This window comes from Lynx canadensis, chromosome C1 (assembly GCF_007474595.2).
Source record: "Lynx canadensis isolate LIC74 chromosome C1, mLynCan4.pri.v2, whole genome shotgun sequence".
Lineage (NCBI taxonomy): Eukaryota > Metazoa > Chordata > Mammalia > Carnivora > Felidae > Lynx > Lynx canadensis.
The window spans coordinates 43,838,846-43,864,288 of NC_044310.1; the positions used below are offsets into that span (position 1 = coordinate 43,838,846).

The following is a 25,443-nucleotide window of genomic DNA, read 5'->3' on the forward strand; positions in this document are numbered from 1 at the left end:
GTGTTCAGTAAATGTTAAGCAAGGGGCTGGTATAGGAGACGCTTAACACAAAATGTTGGTCTCATGTTCTACTTTTCCCACCCCATAATCGTGAAAAAATGTCAAGTGCCAACACAGCCTGTGGCCAGAGGCAGAATGAGGATGTTTGTAGAGGGCACTGGGGACCATTGTTTTATCCTATAGAATGAAGATATGATCTCACGTTATATGACAATCAGAAGCCGACGGGACAGCCCTCTGGTGTCCTCCTCCCGGCCCTGAAGCTGGTTTCGTGGATGGGAGCTCTCTGCTTTTAACTCTATGAGTTTGGTACCCACTGCTACCCCTTTTCGCCTTTTTTATGTCTGCTGGGAATCTCAAGGTGAAATGCAATTCTCTCTGGCGGCATCTTTGTGCAACTGGATTCCTAACATAATCCTCTCTTCCCTTATTTGGTTCCGTAGCTTTGTTTACATTTCAGCTCTGGGTGCCTGTGGGGTCTGTGTGCTGTGCATGTGCAGGCTGCCTCAGAGCCTTTTTTGGGAGGAAGATGGGGGGAATAGGCCTGAGGCGGAATTTAGGATGTTGACAAATGTTGCCGCTTTGCTAGTGGGAAACCTCCAGGAGGCCACCCTGTTTCTCTGAGAGGCTGGATTCCCGCTTTGTGCAGACAGGGCGTCTAGTTTGTATGGCTTCCTCACACTGCTCGGAGTGGCCTGGCTCAGACAATCAGGCCTTTCATGAGGCCTGGCCGGTGGCTCCCTAGGGTGGGCCAAAGGCTGCTTCTCCCTGCCCCCCTGGGGCCTGCCTTCTGGTCCCCACCCCCTCAGGAAGTGGAGAGGGAGGAACATGGGCTTTGCAGTCTCCTACACAGGCCTGAATGTCTGTTCCGCTGTCACTGGCTTTTTGAATTCTCACCAAACCTCTCAAAGGGGCCAACAACCCCTCACAGGGTTGCCCTGATGTTCTGGTGAACTCAGATGAGAGAGTACTAGGTAAACAGTCAGTGTGAACTATGTTTGGGTCTCTCCCAGCTATATTTCTGTGGAAAGCCCCAACTCAGCTTTATAATGCTAACAGTAAGTGCTCAATAAATGTTGGTCATAACGGGGGCGGGGGCGGGGGTGGGGGTGTGGTACGTACAGCCTTAAACACTTAATCTCGTTTCATTTCCTCACAATGACATACGTACCAATGAAGTGCATGTTATAATCCCATTCTTCCAGCCGAGGAAACTGAGGCCCACGGAGGTTGGGCAGCTTGCCCAAGGTCACATGAGTTAGTTGTGGAATCAGACTTGAACTCAGGCCAGACGGACCCCGGTGGCCTGTGTACAGTCTCGTGTCATGGTGGGTCGGTTGAGAGGTCACACAAGCCTGCTCTTCCCTGCCAGGATAGGTGGGTCTCCTCTGCTCTAGGCCTGTTCCGGATGGTTCCTGAAGGCACTAAGATCTCCCTCACTGGTCTTGTTTCCTGCCTCATCACTGTAAGTCACAACCTTCTCTGGGAGTTTTTCCCCGGTTTCCAGAGACTCCTTGGCCCCTCTCCCTCTGACTCCACCCACACAGGTACCTAGTACTTTCCTACCTGCTTCTTTTTGCCCTCCTGGTCCCATCCCCTGTGCCACTGTTGTTCTGTTCCCGCTTCGTGTCCTTTCTGCCCCTTAAACCATCCTGTCTTCACATCTCAGCTCTGGGACCGCTCTGTCACCAGCATTTTCCTTCCTTTTCCTCTTCTGTAGGTTTTATTCGGCACCTGCTCTGTGGTAGGACTGAGTCTGTCCCTGTCCCAAGGGAATGCCTATCTGATGAGGGGGGTGGCTGTCAAAACAGTGACTACACAGTTTGGTTGGGGCTGTGATGGAGACAGACGAGGCTGTGGGGCCAGGGAGGCCCCAACTTTCTTTGTGGAAGAGGTGGTGGGGGCTTGAAGAGGGAGGAGGAAGAGCTTACCCAGCACACAGGGCAGATAAAGGGATCCTAGGCAGAAGCAACACCCACATGGTGGGGAAAGGAACTGGGTAAGAGTGGTGCTCTGAGGAATGGCATGTGGTCTAGACCTTGGGAGAGCAGCTGCTGGGGGCCCTGGCAGGAGCTTTATCCTGAGAGCAGTAGGGAGCCATTGAGGAGTCTTGAGCAGGGGAGGTGTCTGGTCTGGCTTGCTCTTCAGAGAGGTCTGTGTGGTCCTAAGGGACAGAATGAAGTCCCACAGTATGTGGGGGATGGGGGTGGGTGCATGGGTGGGTGGGGCTGTAAAGGCCAGACCTAGTGGTCCTGCAAGACAGGGTACAGAAAATTATGGTTGTCATGTTGGTGGATTTGCTGTTTGGGAAGATCCTTCTGGTGCTTGTGGAAGCTAGAAGGAGGTGGAGAGACTGGAGGCCTGGGGACAGGCTGTGGAGACAGTCTAGTGAGCGGGCAGTGCCTAGCCAGGGCCTGAGCTGTCAGGGCAGAGGGGGAGCCTGAGAGTTTAGGGAAGGCAGGTCACTGGGACTTGGTACTTAGGAGAGAGAGGACATCGAGGTCGTCTGTTTGTGTGGGGTTGTTGTCAAATTGTCTAGAAGGAGCCCTGGCCCAGGGGGGCTCATCCTGGCTCCTCAGCTCTATGACCCTGGACCAGCCTGTCCCTCTGTGTGTGTCAGTCTCCTCAGCTGCGAAGGGATTGGGCAAAGTGGCCTCTCCTGCTCTGACGCAGCAGGTCTGTGGCACAGGATGCCTCCTGTGGCCCGGGAGGAGGGACGCAGAGCCCATGGTGTAGCCAGCTGAGACCTAGTCTGGGATGACCAAATCTGGCCAGGTCTGCTGTGGTCTGGGCCAGCCGCAGGCACATCTGCCATCTGAGAGGGTACATCTCTGACCCCCGGGTGCCCTCTCCACCTTCGTAGCAGGCTCTGCCCTCCCTGTCAGCTGTCTTGGCTCAGCCTGCCTGGCTGCTGCAGTCCCTGACTCCATCCAGGGCCTCTGCTCTCCCGTGACTGGCCCTGGGAGGAGTGGCCTGGCTCTGGGGCCCCATTGGCCAGAGCTTGTCTGGGCTGCACACGCCCCTGTCACCCAGGCTGGCTGCCTGCCCACCTTGGGATAGGAGGAGGGCCAGCCTGGCCTGCCATGGTGTGGGCAGACTGCCTTAGAGCCAAAGAAGGAGTTGGAGTCTGAGAGGCTGTGCCTGGGCCCGCCAGTGCTACTCTGTCCCTTCTACTCGTGCTCCAGCCCAGGGGCTCTGGGCCCCTCTCTTTGAAGAGACAGGGGGACAGCCACAGCAGGTCTTGGCCCTCAGTTTGCCTGGGAGCTCAGCCCTGCTCAGAAGATCACGCTGTTTCCTGTCTGACAGGGTGACAGGACTTCTCAGCTTCCATTTCAATGGAAATGTCAGCTGGACATGCTAGAACCCTGCGGGGTTAGAGTCCAGAATCCTGAAACCAGAACTGGGGGTACCTTAGGGATTGGCAATCTTCCCCTGCCTCTGCCTGCCCAGTGAGTCACAGATGAGGTTCAGAAGGGGAGGGGACTTAATCCGGAATCACATAGCACCAGAGGGACAGGGCTAGGATTTGAACTCAAGTCTGCCTCTGATCGTCCCTCCACAAACCTTTGGTGAGGGCCTACTGTGTGCCGGGACCTTCTAAGCGTAAGCACTCAGCAGGAGCTTCTCAAAGGGAATGGACCAGTTTATCTTTGTTCTCTCAATGTTAGGTCCAAGGTAAAGGAGAAATGCTTGGTGAATGAATGAATGATTGAACAAGGCCAAGATCCTGCCTCCAGGCATGTACAGTTCAATGGGAGGGCAGGGACTCTTTTTCACAGAGTAGGAAATAGGAGGCTGGTGGGAGTGGAGACCTAGCAGGTGAGAAGCAGAGGGAGGACTGGAACTCAGGTGTCCGGACCGCTGGTCTAGGGCTTTTTCCGCCGTCACTTTCGTCTTTTGTAAAATGGGGTCAGCAGTCCTCACCCTCTGCCTTCCTTGGGAGGATCCAGTGAGGTGGCAGATGTGAAAACAGGTTTGTAAAGCAGAGGCATAGTGTGTAGGGCTTCCCCGTGTGTATGCCTGGAACTGCCCAGAAACCCCCGATGGTCTGCTCCCTTTCTTCTGACCACTCACCCTCTGCGTCTTGCCTCCCCCATTTCCCTAACTTGCTCTTTCACTTCTTTCTGGAATGTTCTGCCCAGAACCCCTGGTTGTGGCATGGGTTTGGGAAGAGCGTGGGTAAATGGAATCTGTCTGCCTCCTCCCTCTGCCATCTCCCACACCCAGAAAGGCAGCCACATCATGCCGCCCCCCCCCCCCGCCCCCTGCACAACAGGCCGGAAATGCCTTGGCAGTGGTTACCATGGTGACAGGTCCTGCTGCTTGGACCACAGTGGCCTGCCAGACGCCGACAGGAGCCTGCAAACCTGGCAGCCTGGCACCCTGCAGGCCTCTTCCCAGGCTGCTGGGGCTGGGGCTGCCCTCCTCTCTCCCCTCAGAGTCTGGCACTGTTGGTCATACCCAGGGGCTCTCGGGAACAAGATGCCTCTCTGGGAACCCAGAAGCTATTCTGGGTCAGACAGGCCTGGTTTGAATCCCACTTCTGCCCCTTGGGGGTCAGTGACCTTGAACGAGTCACCCTGGTGTGCTTTGAACGTATTGAATTAGCTACGGGAGCCTCGTGGGGGAGGTTACTCAAGGAGCACGGACTCCAGCACAAGAGCCGTCCTTGACCCTGTGTGCGTCTGTGGTAGGGTCAGCATTGGGTCATGGCACTGGTTGCTGCTGAGTCCAGGCCCAGGGCCCTGGATTCTTCTCAGCCCCAGGAGCAGACCGTGTAGTGTGGGGGGTAGGACCTCGGGCTTTGCAGCCAGACCTTGTGCCGCAGCCAGACTTTGCCACGTACTGGGACCTCCATTTCATCACCTGTAAGGCGAGGGCACCAGTGAACCTACCTCAGGCTTTTTTTTTTTTTTTTTTTTGCATGAATAAAATGGAATCAGGACACGCAAAGTGCTCAGAAGAGTATTTGCCGCTTAGTAAGCGCTACATCAGTATTGGCAGCGGCTGTTGTCATTGCCGTGAGAATCGGAACTTGTGTCACTTTTCTCACACATGCAGGTGTCCCCAGCTCTCATTCACGGCCTCTTAGGGACAGCGGGCCAGAGAGACGGGAGGCCCCCCCTTCCCCAGCCCACCCCATCCAGGCCGCTGCTGGGTGCTCGTCTACCCCTTCCGCCCAGGGAATGAGGCAAGCCGGGCCCTGGGCAGAAATTTCACCTCAGTTCAGGAGTTTGAGGATTTTCTCGGCTGCTTCTCCAGCTGGAAGCTGCTGCGGCCCTGGCCTGGTTCAGACAGCTGCTCAGGGACTGCGTGAGCGCTCCTAGTCATAAAGCCAAGTGCTCGGGACAGGGGGACACCCAACGGGGGTGCTGCCTTTGGTGTCGTCTGCAGAAAGAAGGAGCCCGAGGAAGGGCCCTTTGGGGGCGAAACAGCGGCTGCTTCTTGGACTACTTTATTGACAACAGATCCCCAGGCTTGACTACTAGAGGGCTCACCAGGCCTCCCTGCAGAGAGAGGGGGAGTCTTGCAAGAATGAAGGTCAATCTGAGGCAGACCTTGAACCAACTGGCCCACGAGCTGGAGGGAGAAGGACTGAATTCCCCTCCCCCTCCCCGAGGTCCGAGGTCCTGTGAACGTGGGGTGCTGGCCAAGAGGAAACTGGGTGGAAGTGGCATCCAGCGAGCCTCCTGGGGTCTGAGAGTGGTGGCCACTCTTGGAGTTGGGGTCTGGCGGGAGGTGTCCCCGGGGCGCCGTCTGCTCTCCCCGTGGCAGTCGGGTCTCAGGTCGGGTGGACCCGGTAGATCCTGCAGTGAGCTGACCTCCTGTCCCCACCTCTTCCCAGGGCTTCGCCTCCGTGTTCTCAAGCCGCCTGTCCCGGAAGTCAGCCTCGCACGCAGAGAAAGACGACGGTGCCATGGCGGGCGGCGAGGGGTACCGGAACCCCACTGAGGTGCAGATGAGCCAGCTCGTGCTGCCTTGCCACACCAACCAGCGCGGCGAGCTGAGCGTCGGGCAGCTGCTCAAGTGGATTGACACCACGGCCTGCCTGTCCGGTGAGCCCGTGCTTGGTGCAACTGTCCTCCCACCGGTGGCCCCACCACCCAGAGGGGAGGCTTCCATTATCAGAGGCTGTCACTGGCCCTCCTGAGCGCCGTGCTCCTTCCTCGTCCTGCCCTTTGCTCGTACTGTTCCAGCCGCCTGAGATGCCCCCTCCAATTTCTCCACGCTCAGCTGGGGCCCACCCTCGCTCCCCCAGACCTCCACAGCTCTGTCCCTGCACCTTCAAATGTGGCTGCTCCGAGACTGGCCCGAGAGTGCCCTGAGCAAAGGCCACCGCTGCCCGCCTTGCTGAGTTGAGTGGAGCTGAACTGAGCTCTGAGTACTCTCCCACCCGCAGGGGGCTCACCGTCCATTAGGGGCACAGATAGGTGATCTACCTGCCCCCCAGCACTGGGAAAGAGGCAGAATCGGGTCTGTGGGAGAACAGACCAGAAGCCGTGACTCAGCCCTGGGGACAGGGGAGGGATTCCAGAGGGACTAAGGTAGTGAATGCAGTCCTGCCAGTAAGAATGACTCGGGCAAGGAAACAGAGGTGGGTGAAGGTGACTGGACCGGGGTACGGCACCTGAGCAGGCCAAGAACTAGAATAGCCCAGTGTGATCTTTCATTCATTCAACAGCTGCTCATGGAGTGTCTCCTGAGCCAGGCACTGTTCCCAGGCTGGGGCACCGCAGTGAACAAGACAGGCAAAAATCCTTGCCCTCAAGAAACTTGCAGTCTGGCAGAAGGGAGAGACCCCAGATGGACAAAACCTGGATAGATAAGCAGGGTCAGGGTGCAGTAAGCGAGGTGAAGAAAACGAGAGAAGGGTGGGTGTGGGCAAGGAGGCACAACCTTAGCTCTGGCCGCCTGACATTTGATCAGAGGCCTGGTGACAGGGGGATGATGCTAACCCACGGCTTTCTTCTGATGCCAGCCGAGAGGCACGCTGGCTGCCCCTGCGTCACCGCCTCCATGGACGATATCTATTTTGAGCACACCATCAGGTAAGTGGCCCCTCCTGCTCCTTGGTCCCCCTGGTCTGCCCACCACCAACGCAGGGCTCCTCCTCCCTCTCCCCACCTGGTCAGCCTGTGAGCCATGCAGAGCCCTGGAACCTGACTTGACGGACCGAGGGCCTTTGCAGAGCAGGTAGTGGCCCATCTGCAGGGGCTCTGGGAGAGGCACGGGCTAGGAGCTGGGCTGCTGCTGGGTGCTGCGCGGTGGGTTCCCACGGCCAGGTTTGGAGTTGGACGTTGCTGAGGCGGCATCATGGGGTGCTGTGTGACTTTGGGGTGGTCAGTCTCTTTCTCTGGGCCTCAGTTTTCTGATCTGCAGAATGGAAGGCATTAGTCTTAAACGGTGCATATCTTTTTGAACTTGGACATTCTCTATGGGTCATTGGTCACTTGTAGAATGTTTCCTAGGCAAGGTCCCTTGGAAAAGCCTGAGTCAGAAACTTGGGCCATTCAACTTCCGCTTATATGCCTCCAAGAATGAGGAGTTCACTACATTGCAGTTTGTTTTGTTTTGTTTTCTAGTTGCTTTTTAAAATGTTTATACTGGGGCACCTAGGTGGCTCAGTCAGTTAAGTGTCCAACTTTAGCTCAAGTCATGATCTTGCAGTTCGTGGGTTTGAGCCCCGCGTCAGGCTCTGTACTAACAGCTCAGAGCCTGGAGCCTGCTTTGGATTCTGTGTGTGTGTCTCTCTCTGCCCCTCTGCCGTTCATACTTGCTTCTCTCTCTCAAAAATAAATAAACATTAAAAAAAACCCAATAAACTGTCTACACTGATGCAAAGCCCTCAGCCCAGCCTTGCAGGGGCTGCATACGGTGTTTTGGCCTCCACTCCTGCTCCGAAACTCACCATCAGTGCCTAGGACATCAAATGCCAAGGATTGAGTCAGGGCTTTCTGGGTACCAGCACGTTGAGTTAAGGAGAAAATTTGGCCAATTCCTGTCTTCGTTTATTCGGTCCTTTGTCACTACCTGCGCCTGTTCCAGATCAAGGCCCACGCTGGGTTTCGGGTATGCAAAGTCAACTGGAGCATGGTCCCTGTGCCCCAGGAGCTCCCATTTGTGCAGGTGTAGAAACAGAATTTGAATTCAAGGGGTATGTGCCATGCTAATCATGATCTCTGACACATGGGTGCTTTGTCATACTCTAAATATCTTTTATTTTAGAGTAGTTTTTAAAAAAAGTGCTTATTTATCTATTTTGAGAGAGAGTGGGAGCGAGTGCACAAGTGGGGGAGGAGCAGAGAGTGAGAGGGAGGGAGGGAGAGAACCCCAAGCAGGCTCCGTGCCATCAGCACAGACCCTGACACGCGGCTTGATCCCATGAACCATGAGATCATGACCTGAGCTGAAATCAAGAGTTGGTTGTTCAACTGACTGAGCCACCCAGGTGCCCCTAGAGTAGTTTTTGATTTACAAAAAAAAGTTGTAGCTCAGAAGATCATACAGAAAGTTCCTATATACCCTACAGCCAGTTCCCCTGTTATTAACATTTTAATTGGTGTTGTACTTTTGTCACTATGAATGAACTAATATTGATGCTTCATTTGTAATGCTTTTTTAATACATTAACCTATTTAATCCTCAGAACAATGTTGTGCGGTTCTGGCTATGAGTATCCTCATTTTACAGGTTAGGAAACTGAGGCACAGAGAGTCAAAATAACTTGCTTAAGGCCGGGTAGCTAGTGGAGGACCCAGGAACCCTGGAACTGTTATTCTTAACCAATGGGATGCATTTTCTGTATGTCTGGGGGCGAGTGTAATGGCATAGGGGGTAGTCAAGGGGGGCTTCCTGGAGGAGGTGTTTGAACTGGCTCATTACCATCAATACTGTATGTAGGGACACTTAGAAGGCAAGGGGAGCTCTGTGTCTGGGCCAGTTCTAGGTCTCTGCTGCCAATGCAGGTTCTGGCAACCAGAGGAGCTAGGGAGGAGAGGGCTGGGGGTGGGGAGTGGGCATGCATGGTGGGTGGACCCGCCACAGGACTCAGAGAGTGAAGGTGAGTCTGGGCCGAGGAGGATGTGGGTGGAAGGGCAAGCCAGAGAGGATGCTGGGAAGGAGGGCAAGCTGGGGATGGGGTCAGGAGCATGGTTGGTGGTCAGGAGAGGCCTGGCTGCACCTGAGGAAACTGGAGAAGTTGTTTTGTTTGTTTGTTTGTTTTTGTTTTTGCCATTTAAAAATATTTCAAAATGTATCTCTAAGTGGTAGGAACTGCTTTTGTTTTTTTCCATTTTTAAAATTTATTATTCTGTTAAAAATTTTTTTTTCTTTTAACATTTATTTATTGTTGAGAGATAGAGTGTGAGCAGGGAAGGGGCAGAGAGAGAGGGAGACACAGAATCCAAAGCAGGCTCCCAGGCTCCGGCTGTCAGCATGGAGCCCGACGCGGGGCCCGAACTCAGGAACTGCCAGATCATGACCCGAGCTGAAGTCAGGCACTCAACCAACTGAGCCACCCAGGCACCCCTATTATTCTATTTTTTAAAGTTTTATTTATTTTGAGAGAGAGAGAGAGACAGAGCAAGTGAGTGCAAGGGAGCCCGGGGCAGAGACAGAGAATCCCAAGCAGGCTCCGTGCTGTCCGTGCAGAGCCTGACGTGGGGCTTGATCTCACAAACCATGAGATCATGACCTCAGCTGAAATCAAGAGTCAAAGTCTTAACCAACTGAGCCACCTAGGCGCCCCTGTTTTCATTTTGTTTTGCTTTACGGTTATTTTTGTTGTCCAAGCCTAGATACAAATAAGGTTGCAACTGATTGCTGTGTCCCTCAAGTCTTTTTTTTTATCTATAGGTGCTATGCCTCCCCCCAGCACCCTGTCCCCTCACCATCTCTCTCCTGGTCATCTGCCCTCTTAGTTCTCCGTCATCCGGGTTTTGCTGTTAGCATCACTGTGGTGTCATTTAACATGCTCCTCTGTCCCTTGACAGTAAATTGGTCCTGGGGAAGGGCTTGAATGGGGCTCAGACTTGTTTGTGGGAGCTGCCTCTGTGATGTGCAGATCACCTGGAGGGAGTGTTGGGGGGCTGGAGGCTTAAGGTGGCCCCCGAGGAAGTTGGGCAGTGGCCCTGGGGAAGGAGTGACCCTGGGGAAGGAGCCGGTTTTGGCTTGAGCTGTGGGATGGAAGAGAGTCAGGAAGGAAGAAAAGCTCAGGAGTCCAAATGGGTGTCTGCTTGGCTTTGGAGATGGAGGAGGGGGGAGGAGGGGGGTAGTTGGGGGATGAGGAGGAGGGGGAGGAGAAAGAGAGGAAAGAGGAGGAGGATGAATAGGAGGGGGAGGAGGAGGAAGGGGATGAAGAAGAGACACAAATCTCTCTCTTTTTTTTAGCACCACAGAAAATAGACTGTTATTTTTATTTCAAGGATCATGGAATTTTTTTCCCAATTTCTTATAATGAAAACTTTCAAAGTTATAGAAAAGTTGCATAGTGCAGTGATCACCACCAGCGAGATTCAAGAATTAACATTTTTTGCTACATATGCGTTATCTATATATGGATAAGTAAATACACAGACTTCTCTCTGTTTTTTTCTGAACTATTTGAAAGTAAGTTGCAGACATCATGACACTCATCCCTCCATATGTCAGCACGCATCTCCAAAAAACGACAGTCCCTTCCACGGGGACCAGTTAGGACCGCTAACAACATGAACAGAAATGGACAAGTCCTTGGCACACGTGAGCTCCTGTTATTCACGGAGCTCCCGGCACCGGCTCTGTCTTACCTCTTCTAGCCTGACCCTCAGTAGTCACACCTTCTCTGTACTTTACAGACAAGGAGATAGGCTCAGAGAGGCAAAGTGACTCATCCCAGGTCACATGACTCAGTAGTGTGACAGTCACGGTAGAGCTTGGCTGGAGCCCAGGCCTTTGTGGCTCTTGTCCACTGCCACCCCTTGACAGGCAGTCCCCTTGGAAGGGACCCTTCCTAGCCTTGGGGAAGAGGCTGTGCCTTTGGGAAAGAAATAAGCCCTGTGCTGTCCATGTTTGTGGCCCAGGCACAGAGAGGTGAAAGGACTTGCTCAAGGTCACTCCAGCCTCTGCCTCCTCCTCATAGGCTATCAGCTGGGCACACTCTGTGCCTCCGGTTAGACACAGAGCAGGTGAGGTGGCCCCTGTAGGGAGTCTGACTGTTCATCTGGACACGGGAATTATTCCAGAGGGACAGACTGCACCCGGAAAAGGTGGGGCCGGTGTAGTCAACAGAACAGTCTAGAACCCTGACTCTGTCACTTTTTAGCTGGGTGACCTTGGGCAAATGGCTTACCCTCTCGGGTGTTCAATCCACTCTAATGTAAGCTTGTCAAGCTTATTTGGAGACTCTAATGAGGTAATGCTTGGGACATCATAAGCATTCTTGAAATGTTTCCATTTTCCTTCCCACCCCTTGTTTATAGTCCCTTGCGCGTAGTAGGCATTCAGCAGATGTGGGATGCGTTCATTCAGTAGGCCACTGTCTGTGGAGGACCTACCCTGTGAGGTGTGCTAGGCCTTGAAGTCAATGGTGAGCAAAGCAGATGTGATCCTTGCCCCAGTGGAGCTTAAGGATTGTGGGGGAGACAGAGGCCCCCTCTGTTGAAGTGTTGGGAGGATGAACCATATCGGGCTTTGGGTGGGGGCAGGTTCCCTGAAGAGGGGACTGTGGAGCCACAAGCAAAAAGAAGCTTGAGCATTCACTGGACAAGGGGGAGATGAGTGAAACCACGCCCCCTCTCTCAGCCTCCACTCTCCCACCTGTACAACGAGGTACTAACACTATCTTGCCAGCTTGCTTTGAGGACTCGGTGACATTGCCGATGTGACCATGCTCCGTAAGCCATGACATTTCTCTGCCAGTTGCCTTCAGCAGAGGCCCTGCAAGTATCTGGGGCCCCTCTTCCCTCACTCTATCCCCAGTGGAAGGCTCACCTCCTGCGCTTCTCTCCCCAGTGTCGGACAAGTGGTGAATATCAAGGCCAAGGTGAACCGGGCCTTCAACTCTAGCATGGAGGTGTGTGGGGTGGGTGCTGCCTAGGGGTGGGTAGGTGGGTGGGTAGGTTTTCTACCTCTTCTCCCTACTCAGCCCCCAGCCTGGCCACACCCACACCCACAGAGCCCTGGTCGAGGCAGCAGAGTTTTGAAACAGCTGGCAGGGCTGGGGGGATCCTAAGGGTCTTCCTGTCCAACACCCCCTAGCACAGAAGTGAAACTGAGGCCCAGGGAGGGGAAGAGGCTTGTCCCAGGTCACCAGGTCACGTAGATTCCAATGTGCGACTGACTTCCAGTCTCCTTGGTCTTCACCCTTAACCTAAGACTCTCTTCAGCAGCCAGGTGGTCACGGGAAAGCAGGGAAGGCAGCTGCCATGCCTGACCCTGGAGGCAGCAGGACTGGAGTAGGGAGAGCCTGAACTGCAGTCCGTTAGCTTACCTCCCGTAGCTTCTGTCTCCCCATCTGTGAAATGGGAACATGAGTCCTATGCTGCAGGGTTCTTAAGTGATGCACAGGGCTCTGTGAGCTCTGGGGGAGCGACTGTATTTCCCACCTGTGGACGCCAGGCTCAGGCCATGTCCCCCAGCTGGGCCACTGAGGCTGGGGCAGCAGAGTCCTGACTGCCTCTGGGTATGCCCTGGGTGCCCCCCAGATGTCTGTCTTTTCAATGTAGCCAACGTTTTACCTACTTTAAGTCCTTTGCTAGGTTCAGTCTCATTTTCATTCCCTCTGTAACCCTGTCAGGGTAGGTATGCTCACTCCCATTGCATTCATTCACTCCCTCATTCATTAATTCATTCATTCATTCATATTTTAAGCAGGCTCCATGCCCAATGTGGGGCTTGAACTCATGACCCCGAGATTAAGAGTCACATGCTCTACCGGCTGAGCCAGCCAGGCGTCCCCATGCTCACTCCCATTTTATAAATGAGGAAGCCAAAGACCGGAGAAGGGAAGTGACTTGCCCAAGGCTTTCCAGGGATCCAGGGGTAGAATCAGAACCTATCCCAGGTTTCTGGCTGTCTAGACTCAGTAAGTGATAGAAGAATATGAGGTCTGGCCTGGGGTGGGACTTCCTGTCTCGTTGAGCTATGGAACCTCAGGTCGGGAGCTCTGTTTCTCTCCTCCTCACTCCTCCCACCCTTTCTTCCTCTCCAGGTGGGCATCCAGGTGGCCTCTGAGGACCTGTGCTCCGAGAAGCAGTGGAATGTGTGCAAGGCCTTCGCCACCTTTGTGGCCCACCGGGAACTCTCCAAGGTGGGGGCTATCCCCGGCTGCACAATGCGGCTGGACCACCCGGGTGCTTGTCAAGGCCGGCCAGGACCAGGGTGGTGAGGCTGGGGACTGACCGAGGGGTGCAGGTGGGGGTGCTTCAGGGAATCCACAGCCCCCAGAGGCGGCTCCCCCTACCTGTGTTCGGACCCCAGGCACCTTCCCTCTCTCCTCTTCCCCACCTACTCCTGTGTGTCTCACACGGGGATTCTTCAGGCCTCATCATTCCCTCACACGTCCTATAGATGCCCCTAGTCCTGGATGCCTTTGCCCAAGAAATGGGACTGGGGCATTTGGAGGGTGAAAGTGATATATCAGTCAACACGGAAACAGGAAGATGGGGACAAAGAGGGCACAAAGACTTGTAGCTATCCAGCCGCCCCAAGTGTGTGACGATGCTGGGGCACAGGCACTCCTGCTGTTTCAGGAAACCCGTCCTGAGCACCCCCCGTGCCAACCCCTGCCCGCAGGTGAAGCTGAAGCAGACCACGCCGCAGACGGAGGAGGAGAAGACCGAGCACAGTGTGGCGGCTGAACGGCGGCGCATGCGGCTGCTCTACGCGGACACCATCAAGGACCTCCTGGCCAACTGCGTCATTCAGGATGGTGAGCGGCCGTGGGTGGGGAGGGCAGCTGGCATGCTACATGCCCCCTCTGTCCCAGGCCCCCAGTGGGCAGAGGGAGGAAGGGAGTCTCCTTGGAACGTCCACTCGCTGTCCTGATGGCCCTCTTGCTTCAAAGTCTGCTTCAGGGAAGGGTCTTTTTGGGCCTCTTGCTCAGCTCCCTGGAGCCGTGAAGATAGAATTAGGACGTCAGGAAAACCCTTTGTTATCCAAAACGTGTTGGGGAAGGTACTGTTGAGCGTGGCCTTGAAGACTGTAGGTTTTTTTTTTTTTTTTTTTAAAAAGCACATATATATATGAACACATAGATATACACACATAGATATATACACATATATACATAAATCATATAGATATAAATATAGAATAAAAAGCAAGACTCTCTCCCACCCAGAACCCAGGCTCCCTCCAGTTACTCATTTTGGGAGATCTTTCCAGAAGATTCCCTGCATATTTAAGCATGCTGTGTATTATTTAGCCCTCTCTTTTTACCCAAAAGGGAACATACAGAACATACTGTTCTGTATCTTTCTTCCTTCCCCTTGAAAGTACATGTTGGAGATTGTTCTATACCAGCACACAAAGATCCCCTGTGGACGAGGAGGATTTTGACAGATGGAGAGATAGGGAAAGGTTTTCCTGACAGAGAGCACAGGCTGGGCAAAGGCCCAGAGGGGTAACCTTGGATTCACTCACCAGTCTCCAGAGCGTTAGGACGTGGAGTCTTCCTTGAAACCTAAAGGAGGCAATTAATTATAGGACAGTTCAAAGTGGTCCAGCCGCCCAGGGTGGAAGAGAGCAGGTGCAACCAGCTGCCTCAGTCAAGCAGTGAGAGGGGCTCTGAGTTCTGTGTGCCTTATGTATGCAAGGTCTGGGGGCTATGGCTTGGGCCGGGGGGCTCCCAGCTCTTCCTACTGTCATTGAGATTCCCCAGGGCCACCGATCCACTGCAGCCCTCCTAAATCCCTCTTGTCCTGATAGCCCTTCCACGCAAAGGTTAGTCCAGATGCCTTAGCCTGGCATCTGGGCCCTTGGCGGGCCATGCAGCTTCACCTGGTGCTGTCCTCCTACTTGCCCTCAGCTCCAACCCAGCCACGGCCTCATTGCTTCCTGGGACTATCCTACCTGCCCAGTCTCCAGACCTCGGCTCAGGCCCCCTCAAGCTCTCCCCTCCCTGTCTGTGGCATCTCGGAGCAGCCTGCAAGCCAAGCAAAAGGCCACCTCTCTGATGGGCCCTCCCTGACAAGTCTCTCCCTGGCACCTCTTTGAGTTGGGCGGGTGGGGATCGTATCAGTATCTGCTCCTCTGACCCGCAGGGCCCTGCCCACTCTCTGGCCTCTCCTGCTGAGGATCTCCTGATGCCATCGCCCCAGAGGGACAGGGCCTGTCGGGGCAGAGGGAGGGAAGAACTATCCTTTTGAGAGTCTGTCTCCTGACTGTGGTGCCAAGCACTCTCGGGTCACGACCATACTCCATCTGCATGACCCTGATGGGCTGGGTTTGACATCTGCCCCTTCACAGCTGAGGACACAGGTTCAGAGAGGCTTACTTGGCTGGCCCGGGTCACACAACCTGAACCTGAGGTTCAGACCCAGGTGTGTCTTCTCTCAAAGTGGGTGTCCCGCCCACTGCCCCGAGACAGCCTCCTCTCCCCCGTCCCATGTCCTCCTGTTCCTCACCCAGGGCCAGCGCACGTGGTGCTGAGCCAGTAAAAGAATCTGGATGACAGAGATCGTGCTGGTGGCGGGGCCCCTGCGTTTGCCCAGTGGGAGGGTCTGCCCTTGGGAACTTCTCCCCTTCCCACCTCCCTCCCTCTGTCCTTCCCGGTCAGATCTGGAGAGTAGAGACTGCAGCTGCATGGTGCCGGCCGAGAGGACCCGCGTGGAGAGCGTGGAGCTGGTGCTGCCCCCCCATGCCAATCACCAAGGCAATACCTTTGGGGGCCAGATCATGGCCTGGATGGAGAACGTGGCCACCATCGCAGCCAGGTGAGGGGAGAGTGTGCTGCCTCTGCTTCCCTTCCTTTCTCTCCCTTCTTCCCTTGGCCAGCTCCCTCTGGGCGGGAGGGGTGGGAACCCCCAGCTTGGCATTGGCATTCAAGGCTTCAGGAGCTTGGCTGTTCTGTTAGGGAGTGGTTTTCTGTGAGCTGGCCTTTCCTTCCTTGTCTTAAAAAAAAAACCCAGGGTCACCCGGGTGGCTCAGTCGGGTAAGCACTGACTTCGGCTCAGGTCATGATCTCATGGTTTGTGGGTTCGAGCCCCGCATCCAGCTCTGTGCTGATAGATGAGAGCCTGGAGCCTGCTTTGGATTCTGCGTCTCCCTCTCTCTCTGCCCCTCCCCTGCACGTGCTCTGTCTCTCGAAAATAAATAAGCATTAAAGAAAAAATTAAAAAAAAAACAACCCCGCAGTCCCACCGCCTACATTGGAAATGCCAAGCCCCTTGGAGCTAGGGCCTCCCCTTGACCTGGCCCTGCCTGCTGTCTTCTTGTATCTTAGGCCCCCAGGTGCACGTCAAGCCATTTGCCCTTCCCCACCCCCTCCCGGAATTCCCAGCCTCTGCCTTTGCTCCTGCTCTAACCTGCCTCCATGCCACTTCGCTACTTTTGGTCTGCTCAAATCCAGGAAGCCTCTCTTAACGGTTCCCTTCTCCCTACGGGTGAAAATAATTCCTTCCTTCTTCTATAATCTCTGCACTTGTCTGGGGCTTGTTCTTCTCTAAATATTGGGGTCTTTTTTATAGTTATAATGGACATTCCCTGACTGATGCCCTAGTACCTGCACGACTTTGTATTTGCGGGGAGTGTCTTCCTCAGCCAGGGGGATTAACCCTCACCTCTAAAGAGCCTGGCTCGAACGGCCCCTCCCCTGTGTTTACCCTGTGGGACACAGCGCATACGCAATGCCATTTTGGGCAGCCCTATCTACGCGTGTGACTACGCTACGTGTGATAAGATCTCAGAATAAGTTCACAGCGCAGATAGTCACGGCAGGCTTCCTGGAGGAGAGCTCTTCAGCTGGGCCTTGAGTGACAAGTAGCTTTGGGTAACCGGGAGGGGGGTGTTAGGTAGTAGAAGCAGCAGGTGCTGGGCATAGAGGTTGAAGGAAAATGGGGAAGGGATTTGCCCCAAGCCCTGTTCTTTCTTCTGTCCCCTCAAGCTCAGCTGCTTGAGTGCACATAGACCTGACTGTTCTAAGCTATGAAAGGGGACTTTAGTTCTGCTGGGCAGAAGTGTCCTGGGCCAGGTGGGAGTGGGGGGGCCAGAGGGCGGTGCATGTGATTCTGGGCTGGGTCTGTGGATGGGGGCAGGGGGAGAGTCTGGCCCAAGCCCGTGGCTGAAGCACCGGGGGGGCTTTTGTCCTGTCTCCCTGACCCAGCCGGCTGTGCCGAGCCCACCCTACGCTGAAGACCATTGAGATGTTCCACTTCCGGGGCCCCTCCCAGGTTGGGGACCGCCTGGTGCTCAAGGCCATCGTCAACAACGCCTTCAAGCATAGGTAAGGGGAGGGACCGGGGCCCCCCCGGGGGCTGAGGGTTCTTCCTGACCCAAGAAGGGGCCCAATTGCAAAGCTGCCAGGGACGCTTCCCCTTGTAGACGAGGCCTGTGAGGTCTAAACCCTGCCCGGCTGCTGGGCCCCTTCACCATGACCGCGTTTCGGCTCTGCTGTTCCCTCCTCTGGATTCCCCAGCCCTGTGCCTCCTGCTGTCTCGGGATCGCATCCTATGCTCCCTGTCTCTGTCTCTCTTCCCAGCCCCTGCCTCTGGGCCTGCCATGCTGTGCATGCTCAGATCACAGGGCCAGTGTTCTCTCATTTGTCAAATCCATTCCTACCTTTTCCCTAAAACAACAATTAGGTCCCAGAGCCCTTAATTTGGAATGAATCCTGCTACCTCCAAGAAAGCTTACTTTAAATATCTGTCTTTGTTGGTGATTTCAAAGATCATCGTGTAGTTGTTAAAAGTGAGGATGCCAGGCTCCCGGGGTTCGAGTTTGGCTCGCTCCTTACTGGCTGTAAAGGCTGGACTTTAGGCAAGTTTCTCACCGTCACTGAGCTTCAGTTCTTTTGTCTGTAAAATGGAGCTCACCACAACTACATCCTAGCTGTGAGGGTTCCATGAGGCGTTACTGGTGGCGTGCCAGAGAGAATGTTCAGTGAGGGATTATTACTACTGTCATTGTCATTGTTCACAGTCTGACCAGCACGCATCCTGTGGCCGTGCAGGGGAAAAAACCCTGAACCAGGAGCTGCGAGGCCCCGTTTCCAGTCCAGCTTCTCTTCCAGACTGCTGTGTGACCTTGGCCCAGTGATTGCCCTATTCTGGGCCTCGGTTCCCCCTCTGCATAATGACCACATTCTGGGATCATAGAGCCTCCTAAGTGAGGGGGTGTGGGGGCGTGGACAGGTGTGCGTGCACATGTGTGTGGGTGCATGTGTGCGTATGCGCACGTGTGTGTTGGGGAGGGGACGTGGGCTCAGGAAAGTCTGTCCAGCATGGAAGCAGCCCTCCCTCTCTCTCAGCATGGAGGTGGGCGTGTGCGTAGAGGCTTACCGCCAGGGTGCTGAGACCCAACGGCGGCACATCAACAGCGCCTTCATGACCTTCGTGGTCCTAGACGCGGACGACCAGCCTCGGACTCTGCCCTGGATTCGGCCCCAGCCCGGGGTGAGTGGCACCCTGCCCCGCCACCAGCTCCCCTCCCTCTCTGCCCAAGAGTGGGGGTGGTGCGGGAGTGATGGGCTCAGCCCTGCCCCTCTGCTGGGGCACAGCCAGCTCTGAGTGCCTTGTGGCCCCTGGAGATGCCCTTGTGCAAGGCAGGCACCTTGGCCTAGCTCATGGTTAGGTGTTGACAGGCATTCGTGAGCCTGCAGGGTTGGAAAAGCACGGGCTTTGGGGGCAGAGGTGGGTTGAAACTCTCCTCTTCCGTGTTCTACTGGGTGCCCTCTGCAAGTTTCTGGTCCCTGCCAGTAAAGTGGGTGTATCTACACCCCTGCCTCACAGGGATGTTGGGGGGGAGCTGAGGGACACTGACCCTGTGCCTGGCTGAGCCCTGTAGGCACTCCGTAAATGGTGACCATTATGAGGAGGGGACAGGAGAGCAAGAAGTACAGGGACAAGAGTCAGGGGCTTGGGTTCAAAGGCTGTCTCTTAAAAAATGCGATCTTGTGCCTCCTGTGGGCCAGTCCCCGGCTTGCTTCTGGGAGGCCTGGGGTGACCTTGGAGGAGCACTCCCTCTCGCTGGGAAGGCCCCCCACCCTGCCCGCCGGCCTCACAGGGCTGAGCACTGGCTGTAAAAACCCCCCACTCCGCAGCTGGGCGCTGGGCAGTTGACAGTGGTAGGGTGGGGGAGGGGAGGAACCGGCACATGAGGGACCGTGCCATTTAATGCTCACGAGTGAGGGGACATTAGAGGCAGTGGGTGAGAGGGTGGGCTCCGGGTCAGGCCATCAGGGTTCTGTTCCTGGCCCCGCTTCTTACCCCTGCCGCCTTGGGCAAGCCACCAACCTTTCTGTGTCTCAGTTTCCTCCTCTGTGAAATGGGGATAACATGAGTCCCAACTTCAGAGAGCTGTTGTGAGACTTATTTGAAATTTTGCCTGGGAAGTGCTTTAGAAGAGGCCTGGTAGCAGCAAGTGCTCGGTAAACGTGGCTTCTTCCTAGCATTGTGAGTGCCCTTGGGGATCCCCTGGTGCAGAGGAGGAAATCGAGGTCCAGCGAGGGCAGGTGGTGTTCCCAAAGTCGCTCAGAGCCTGAGACCCTCTGAGCTCAGACTGAGCTGGAGCTCAGAGATTTGGCACTTTGCTGTCCAGGTTGCCTTGACTCTGGCTGCCCTCGTGAGACCTGAACTCCATTTTAGGGCTGAAGGACCTCCTTGGGCCCGTGGGGGGGCAGAGGGTAAGGGGAGCGGGGAGGAGGTTGCGAGCCGGTTGTGTTGCCCGCATTGTAGTCCGTCCCTGCGTCTCTCCCCAGGATGGCGAGCGGCGGTACCGAGAGGCTAGTGCCAGGAAGAAGATCCGACTGGACAGGCAAGTGTGGGTTGGGTGGAGGGAGGGGACACGGGTTCAGGGCCGTCCTCCTGTTCCCCAGGCCCCGGGCGACTCGCATTTCTTCAGTGCCGCCCCTGTGCTGGGCACTGGGCTGGGCCCTTTATATCCACGCAGCCTCACTGCACTGCGGTCTTCCTGGTCCATTGTACAGGCGAGGACACTGAGGACAGAGGGGTTAGGTGGCCATGGGCACACAGATAGGAATGATGGGCAGAGTGAGAACTTGAACCTGGCCGGGTCTGGCCAATTCTGAATCCTGTGTTCCTTCCTTTGATTCTGATGCCTGTCGGGCAGACGAAGAAAGAAAGGTTCTGGGGCACCTGGGTGGCTCAGTTAAGTGTCTGACTCTTGATTTCAGCTCAGGTCACCATCTCACGGTTCATGAGTTCAAGCCCCGCATTGTGCTCTGCACTGACAGTGCGGACCCAGCTTGGGAATCTCTCTCTCTCCCTCTCTCTCCGCCTCTCCCCCACTTGCTCTCACTCTCTCTTTCTCTCAAAATAAATAAATAAACATTAAAAAGGAAGGTCCTGAGAGGAGATACAGTTGCTCAAGATGCACAGCCAGGTGTGAATGACTGTGCTGTCAGAGCACTTTACCGACCTGAAAGTGCTGGAAATGTACTGGGGTTCACCATCTGCGTTAATGGGAAAAGGGTGCATCTGTGGAGCACCTACCAGTGTCCTCATGGTGACCCTGTAAGGCAGATGTGACTCCCAGTCCCCTGTACAGAGGAGGACACAGAGGCGCAAGGGTGAAGTTGCTTTAGGCAGAGCCGACTGCTCAGTAAGGGTGGGGGCACCGAGCCTGCACCCGGCACCCTTCCCCGCTGCCCGGTCCAGCTCCACTTGTGACCAAGTCTGGATGGTCCCAGCTGCTCTTTTCTGTTGCCCCGCTCGCTAGTCTGCCTGGCCAGATAGGAGTCCCTCCCAGCCTGCTGGGCTGAGCACAGGGAGTGAAGTCTTCCGGAAGACATGGGCTCCCGAGGGACCATGGTTGTCTTTTTCCCTCTCCCAGGAAGTACATTGTGTCCTGTAAACAGACAGAAATGCCCATCTCTGTCCCCTGGGACCCTAGCAACCAGGTAAGACTTCCTGCTCTGATTGGACAGTTCTCAGGCCCATGGTGGGGGCGGGGGGACCCTGACTCTCCCTTCTCGTCAGAGTGGGTTTGGAAGTGGTCCAGAAGGGGACAGGATATTATGTCGTGCCTCAGGACTGGTACAGTTAGCAAAGGGCTTTCCCCTGTCCCTCTGTTTGGCTGAGGGAGCTGAGGCCCTGAGAAGACGGTCACACAGTGAGTCTGCCCAAGGCTGGGCCTCCTGTCCCGAAGCCCAGGGCCTGGCACCCACCCGCCTTCAGAGTTCGATGTGCTTTCCCCCAGTCCAGCACGCCTCAGCACAGAGCCCCTCAAGGGGAGAGCGTGAGGCTTCTCTATGTGCTCTGTCCAGGTATACCTGAGCTACAACAATGTCTCCTCCCTGAAGATGCTTGTGACCAAGGACAACTGGGTGCTGTCCTCGGAGATCAACCAGGTAGACGATCCCATCCACCCAGCAGAGGCGACTGATTGCAAGCAATAGAAATTCCCTCAAAGCACTCATGTCATAATGGGATTTCTTAAAAGGATTTGGATGAGACCGTGAAACCAACCCAGTTATAGAAACACCGCTGCTCCCACAGGACCTGGAGTGGAGAACCCACAAATCTTCCTCTGCTGCCTGCCTACCATCTTGCCCCCAACCTCTCATCTCTGCTGCTCTCTGCCCTGCTGCTTCCTCCCTCTCTCTGCTCCTTCTTCCCTGTAGGGATGGGGACAGCGGACAAGCATGGGTTGAGGGAAAACATGAGCTTTGCTCAGGAGAGTCACTTCCCCACCTGTGACATTAGGGGGTTCAGTGGGCGCCTGACTCTAAAGATCTACTCCATTGTTGCCTCAGTCATTGTTTCGTAGGATACCCTCCTGTCTACCTGTCCTGAATTCTATCAACAGCCCATTTTCATGGGGATGGGACTGAGGTTCAGAGAGGTTGAGTCACTTTTTTACAGTCACACAGCAAATCAGTGGCAGCCTTGAGCTTCTAGCCCTGGCCTCCAGCATCAGAGTCAGCCCCCACCGCCCCCCCCCGCCCCCAGCATAGGCTGGGGAGGTGGTGCAGGAACGAGGCCGCCCTCTGTCCCATGCAGGTCCGCCTGTACACCCTGGAGGACGACAAGTTCCTCTCCTTCCACATGGAGATGCTGGTGCAGGTGGAAACAATCCAGGCCTTCCTGCTGCTCTCAGACCTGCTTCGGAGGCCCGAGTGGGACAAGCACTACCGGTGAGGGCCAAGGCGCCAGTGGGGCAGGGTGCTTTTCTCAGGCCTGTTGGGAAGGTGGGCCTTCAGGGGTGTCCTTCTGTTGAGCCATCCCCCATTATGCTTGGCCCCTCCTGGGCGTCGTCAGGGCGGGCGGGCGGGAATTACAGACTTGTGTTGGGTGGGTGTCAGAGTCAAGGGCGTTCTGAGCCCTCAGGGAAGGGACTGAGCCTGGAATTGGAGTTGGAGGCCTGGGTTTAAATCCTATTTCTGGCCCAACTGGCTGTGTGACCTCAGGCAAGTCACTTCCTTTCTAGGTCTCAGTTTCCCTCTTCTTAAAATGGGTACTTGAAGTGTGGGTCATGCACCTGCACTCTGGATAGATCAGTGATTTTCAAACCATGTTCTGTGGGGTCCTGTGTCCCCAAAGAAGGCTCAGGGACCACTTGGGGTGGGGGGTAGAACGCTGAGGGGGCAGGTGGGCCCCTTCCCAGACTCAGGGTAACTAAAGGAATGGCCGATTTGATGAATTCACCCAGTTTGCCATCTCTTCTTATGGATATGTGCATGCATATGTTATTTTTGAATGTAGTGAGTTACTGAATATAAATGTTATTCCTGTGAATACATTTGTTCCCTGAATTTACTGATTCTTCAGGCGAATATTTTCTTCCTGAATTTAACCAAGGAAGAGAAATCTGTTCTTAGGAAAATAGCCAAAATTTCAGTGTTTAATATGAGAATGTTAAAGTTGAAACTGGTATTTTTTCAAATCCCTTTAAAGTCATTTTCTGTTGTGCCAACACCTTACTTTGGGGAGTTCTTTGATCATTTCTCCAATTGGCTGCTTATGAGGAGCCTGTATTCCTGAGCATCGCCATAGGGAGGGTCTGTAGGTTTGGCAAATTGATTTTTGACCAATTGCCTTCCCCTTTCTACTCCCATCTAACTCACCAGTGTGGGCCTACTTGTGGCTCTTTCTATACAGGCTTTCTGTTTAAGGTTTTGGTGCAAAAAAGGCTGTTGTTTAAAAAAAAAAAAAAAAAAAAAAAAAAAAAGCCTTGGTCTAGGTGACCCCAGGCCTGTTGGCAGTGACATTCTACAAAGCCGGGAGGTGATTTGGTGGTGGACGTTGGGGGTGTTGGGCCTACGATAGGAAGACTTCTTGGAGGAGGCAGGCTGGCATGGGCCTTGAAGGCCAGGTCAGATCTTGACCCTTGGTGGGATTGGTGGGGAGAGTGTCCCAAGGCGAAAGGGAACCCCTAGCTGCTTCCTCCCACCCCACCGATAGCATCCTGTTCATGAGACGGCCTCTGAAGGTGAGTGAGAGAGCAGGGCAGAGAGTGGCGGGTTTGGACATGGTCGTGTGTGTTTCTGTGTGGTTGTCCTTGTGTGTGTGCACGTGTGTTGGTGTAAGCCTCTGCGTGTGTACCTGGACACATATGTGCAGCATGCCCGGGCCCAAGGGGCGGAACTCTGGCACCTGCCAGTATGAGCACATCTCAGCCTGAATTGCTTTGTGGCTGTGGGCAGGTTATTTTCTGAGTCAGCCCCTCATGTGTAGGGATACTGAGAGCACCTCCTGCATGGGCCGCTGTGGATTCAAGGACACAGTGCATGGAAAGCTCTTAGAGCAATGCCTGACACATGGCAGGTGCTCACAACCACTAAACTGTCCCACATCGGTGCGGGTGTGTGCACCTGCAGACATGTACAGACACCGTGGTGTGTGTGTGCATTGGTGGGTATCTGTGTGTCTGTGCATGTGTGTACGCTCACAGGTGTGCATGTCTTTGTTCCCATGTCTGTATGCGTGTGCATTTGGCTGAGGATGCATCTATGTGAGCTCCTGTGTGCGTGTGTGTGTGTGTGTGTGTTCATGTGCAGCTTGGCCTGGCCTTTCTGCCCTCCTGTGGTCCCTGCTGAGCAATGTAGGTGGTAAAGTCCCCCAGACATCTGCTCAAGAAGGTGCGGCATGGGAAAGCCTGGGCCAGTGTGACTCCCTTGAACCCTGATCTCTGGGCCTCTCTACAGGAGCGTGGAGCTAGTGCAGCAGGTGGATGAGGATGATGCCATCTACCATGTCATCAGCCCTGCCCTTGGCGGTGACGCCAAGCCCCAGGACTTTGTGATCCTGGCCTCTCGGCGGAAGCCGTGCGACAACGGGTGGGTGTCCGCCTGCTGAGGTAGGAGGCGGGCGGGGCTTGTTAACCCCCGCCCGGGAGGGGGCGTCAGCTTAGCCTCAGAGCTCTGCTTTCTGCCCGCTGCGGACTTCAGGCACCACTTGGCTTTTCTGGGCTGCCGTGGCCTTGCTGTGGGTAGAGTGGAGGACGAGGGGGACACATCTCCCCTCTGGCCACTTGTGCTCTAAGGCGGGGTGGCCTGTGTCCCTGGGGTGGTGAGGCTGCCTCGCCCCGGTCATGGACAGGCCCTTGCTCATGTGGCCACCTCCTTGGCCTCACCCCCTGAGGGCGCCACGTTGGCTGAAAAGTGGGAAGGCTGCCTGCCCGCTGCGTCAGGATAGTCGGCATCACTTCTGCTAGAGACAAGCACAGAAGAATGAAGCATGAAATCCCAAAGTATGTGACTCCTTCAAGTGGCTGCAGTGGAGGGGCGTTTCCAGAAGATGTACAGTAAAGCCAGGCTGGCTCCTGGCAGATTCAGGGCTGCTGACCCACAGGTGCCTCCTCTCTCTAGCCTGGTCCAGAGCCAGGCCTCGGGCCTTTAAGAGTTTATGGGCCTTAGACTCTGGTGAGAATGTCTGAGTGGAGGGGGCTCTGGAGCCTGAGCTGGGAAGAGCAGGCCCTCACCTCCTTGTGTGCCCCTCTCTGCCCTTTGTCGGCTCCAGGGACCCCTATGTCATCGCGCTGAGGTCCGTTACACTGCCCACGCACCCCGAGACACCAGCATACAGGCGCGGGGAGACCCTCTGCTCAGGCTTCTGCTTCTGGCGAGAGGGGGACCAGCTGACCAAGGTGAGGCCCGGTGTCCCCCCTCCCCCCAACAGTGCCCCCAAAGCCACATGCGTGTCCAGAGCTCAGTGCTGCAGGCTCAGTCAGTCCCATACCTGGGCCCCACCTGCCCCCCCACCCCCCCAGAAGGCTTTCTTCCAGCTTGGGGCAGCCTAAGAGTGTCAGGGGCTGAAAACAAGCCTTCATTAAGATCTAATCTGTGCA

General features: G+C 55.2%; 1 protein-coding gene across 2 annotated transcripts in view; it reads left to right on the forward strand.

Moving 5' to 3' along the window:
• ACOT11 (acyl-CoA thioesterase 11) overlaps positions 1-25,443 on the forward strand; it is a 49,100-nt gene that overhangs the window by 22,282 nt on the left and 1,375 nt on the right. For both annotated transcript variants that reach the window (XM_030324434.1, XM_030324435.1), the window contains exons 2-15: positions 5,846-6,056; positions 6,980-7,049; positions 11,992-12,052; positions 13,190-13,288; positions 13,774-13,909; positions 15,758-15,914; positions 17,303-17,422; positions 18,446-18,590; positions 19,895-19,950; positions 20,989-21,055; positions 21,422-21,505; positions 22,158-22,291; positions 24,302-24,433; positions 25,116-25,242. In XM_030324434.1, coding sequence (XP_030180294.1) covers positions 5,846-6,056; positions 6,980-7,049; positions 11,992-12,052; positions 13,190-13,288; positions 13,774-13,909; positions 15,758-15,914; positions 17,303-17,422; positions 18,446-18,590; positions 19,895-19,950; positions 20,989-21,055; positions 21,422-21,505; positions 22,158-22,291; positions 24,302-24,433; positions 25,116-25,242 — 1,599 coding nt within the window. The remainder of the gene's footprint in view (positions 1-5,845; positions 6,057-6,979; positions 7,050-11,991; positions 12,053-13,189; positions 13,289-13,773; positions 13,910-15,757; positions 15,915-17,302; positions 17,423-18,445; positions 18,591-19,894; positions 19,951-20,988; positions 21,056-21,421; positions 21,506-22,157; positions 22,292-24,301; positions 24,434-25,115; positions 25,243-25,443) is intronic.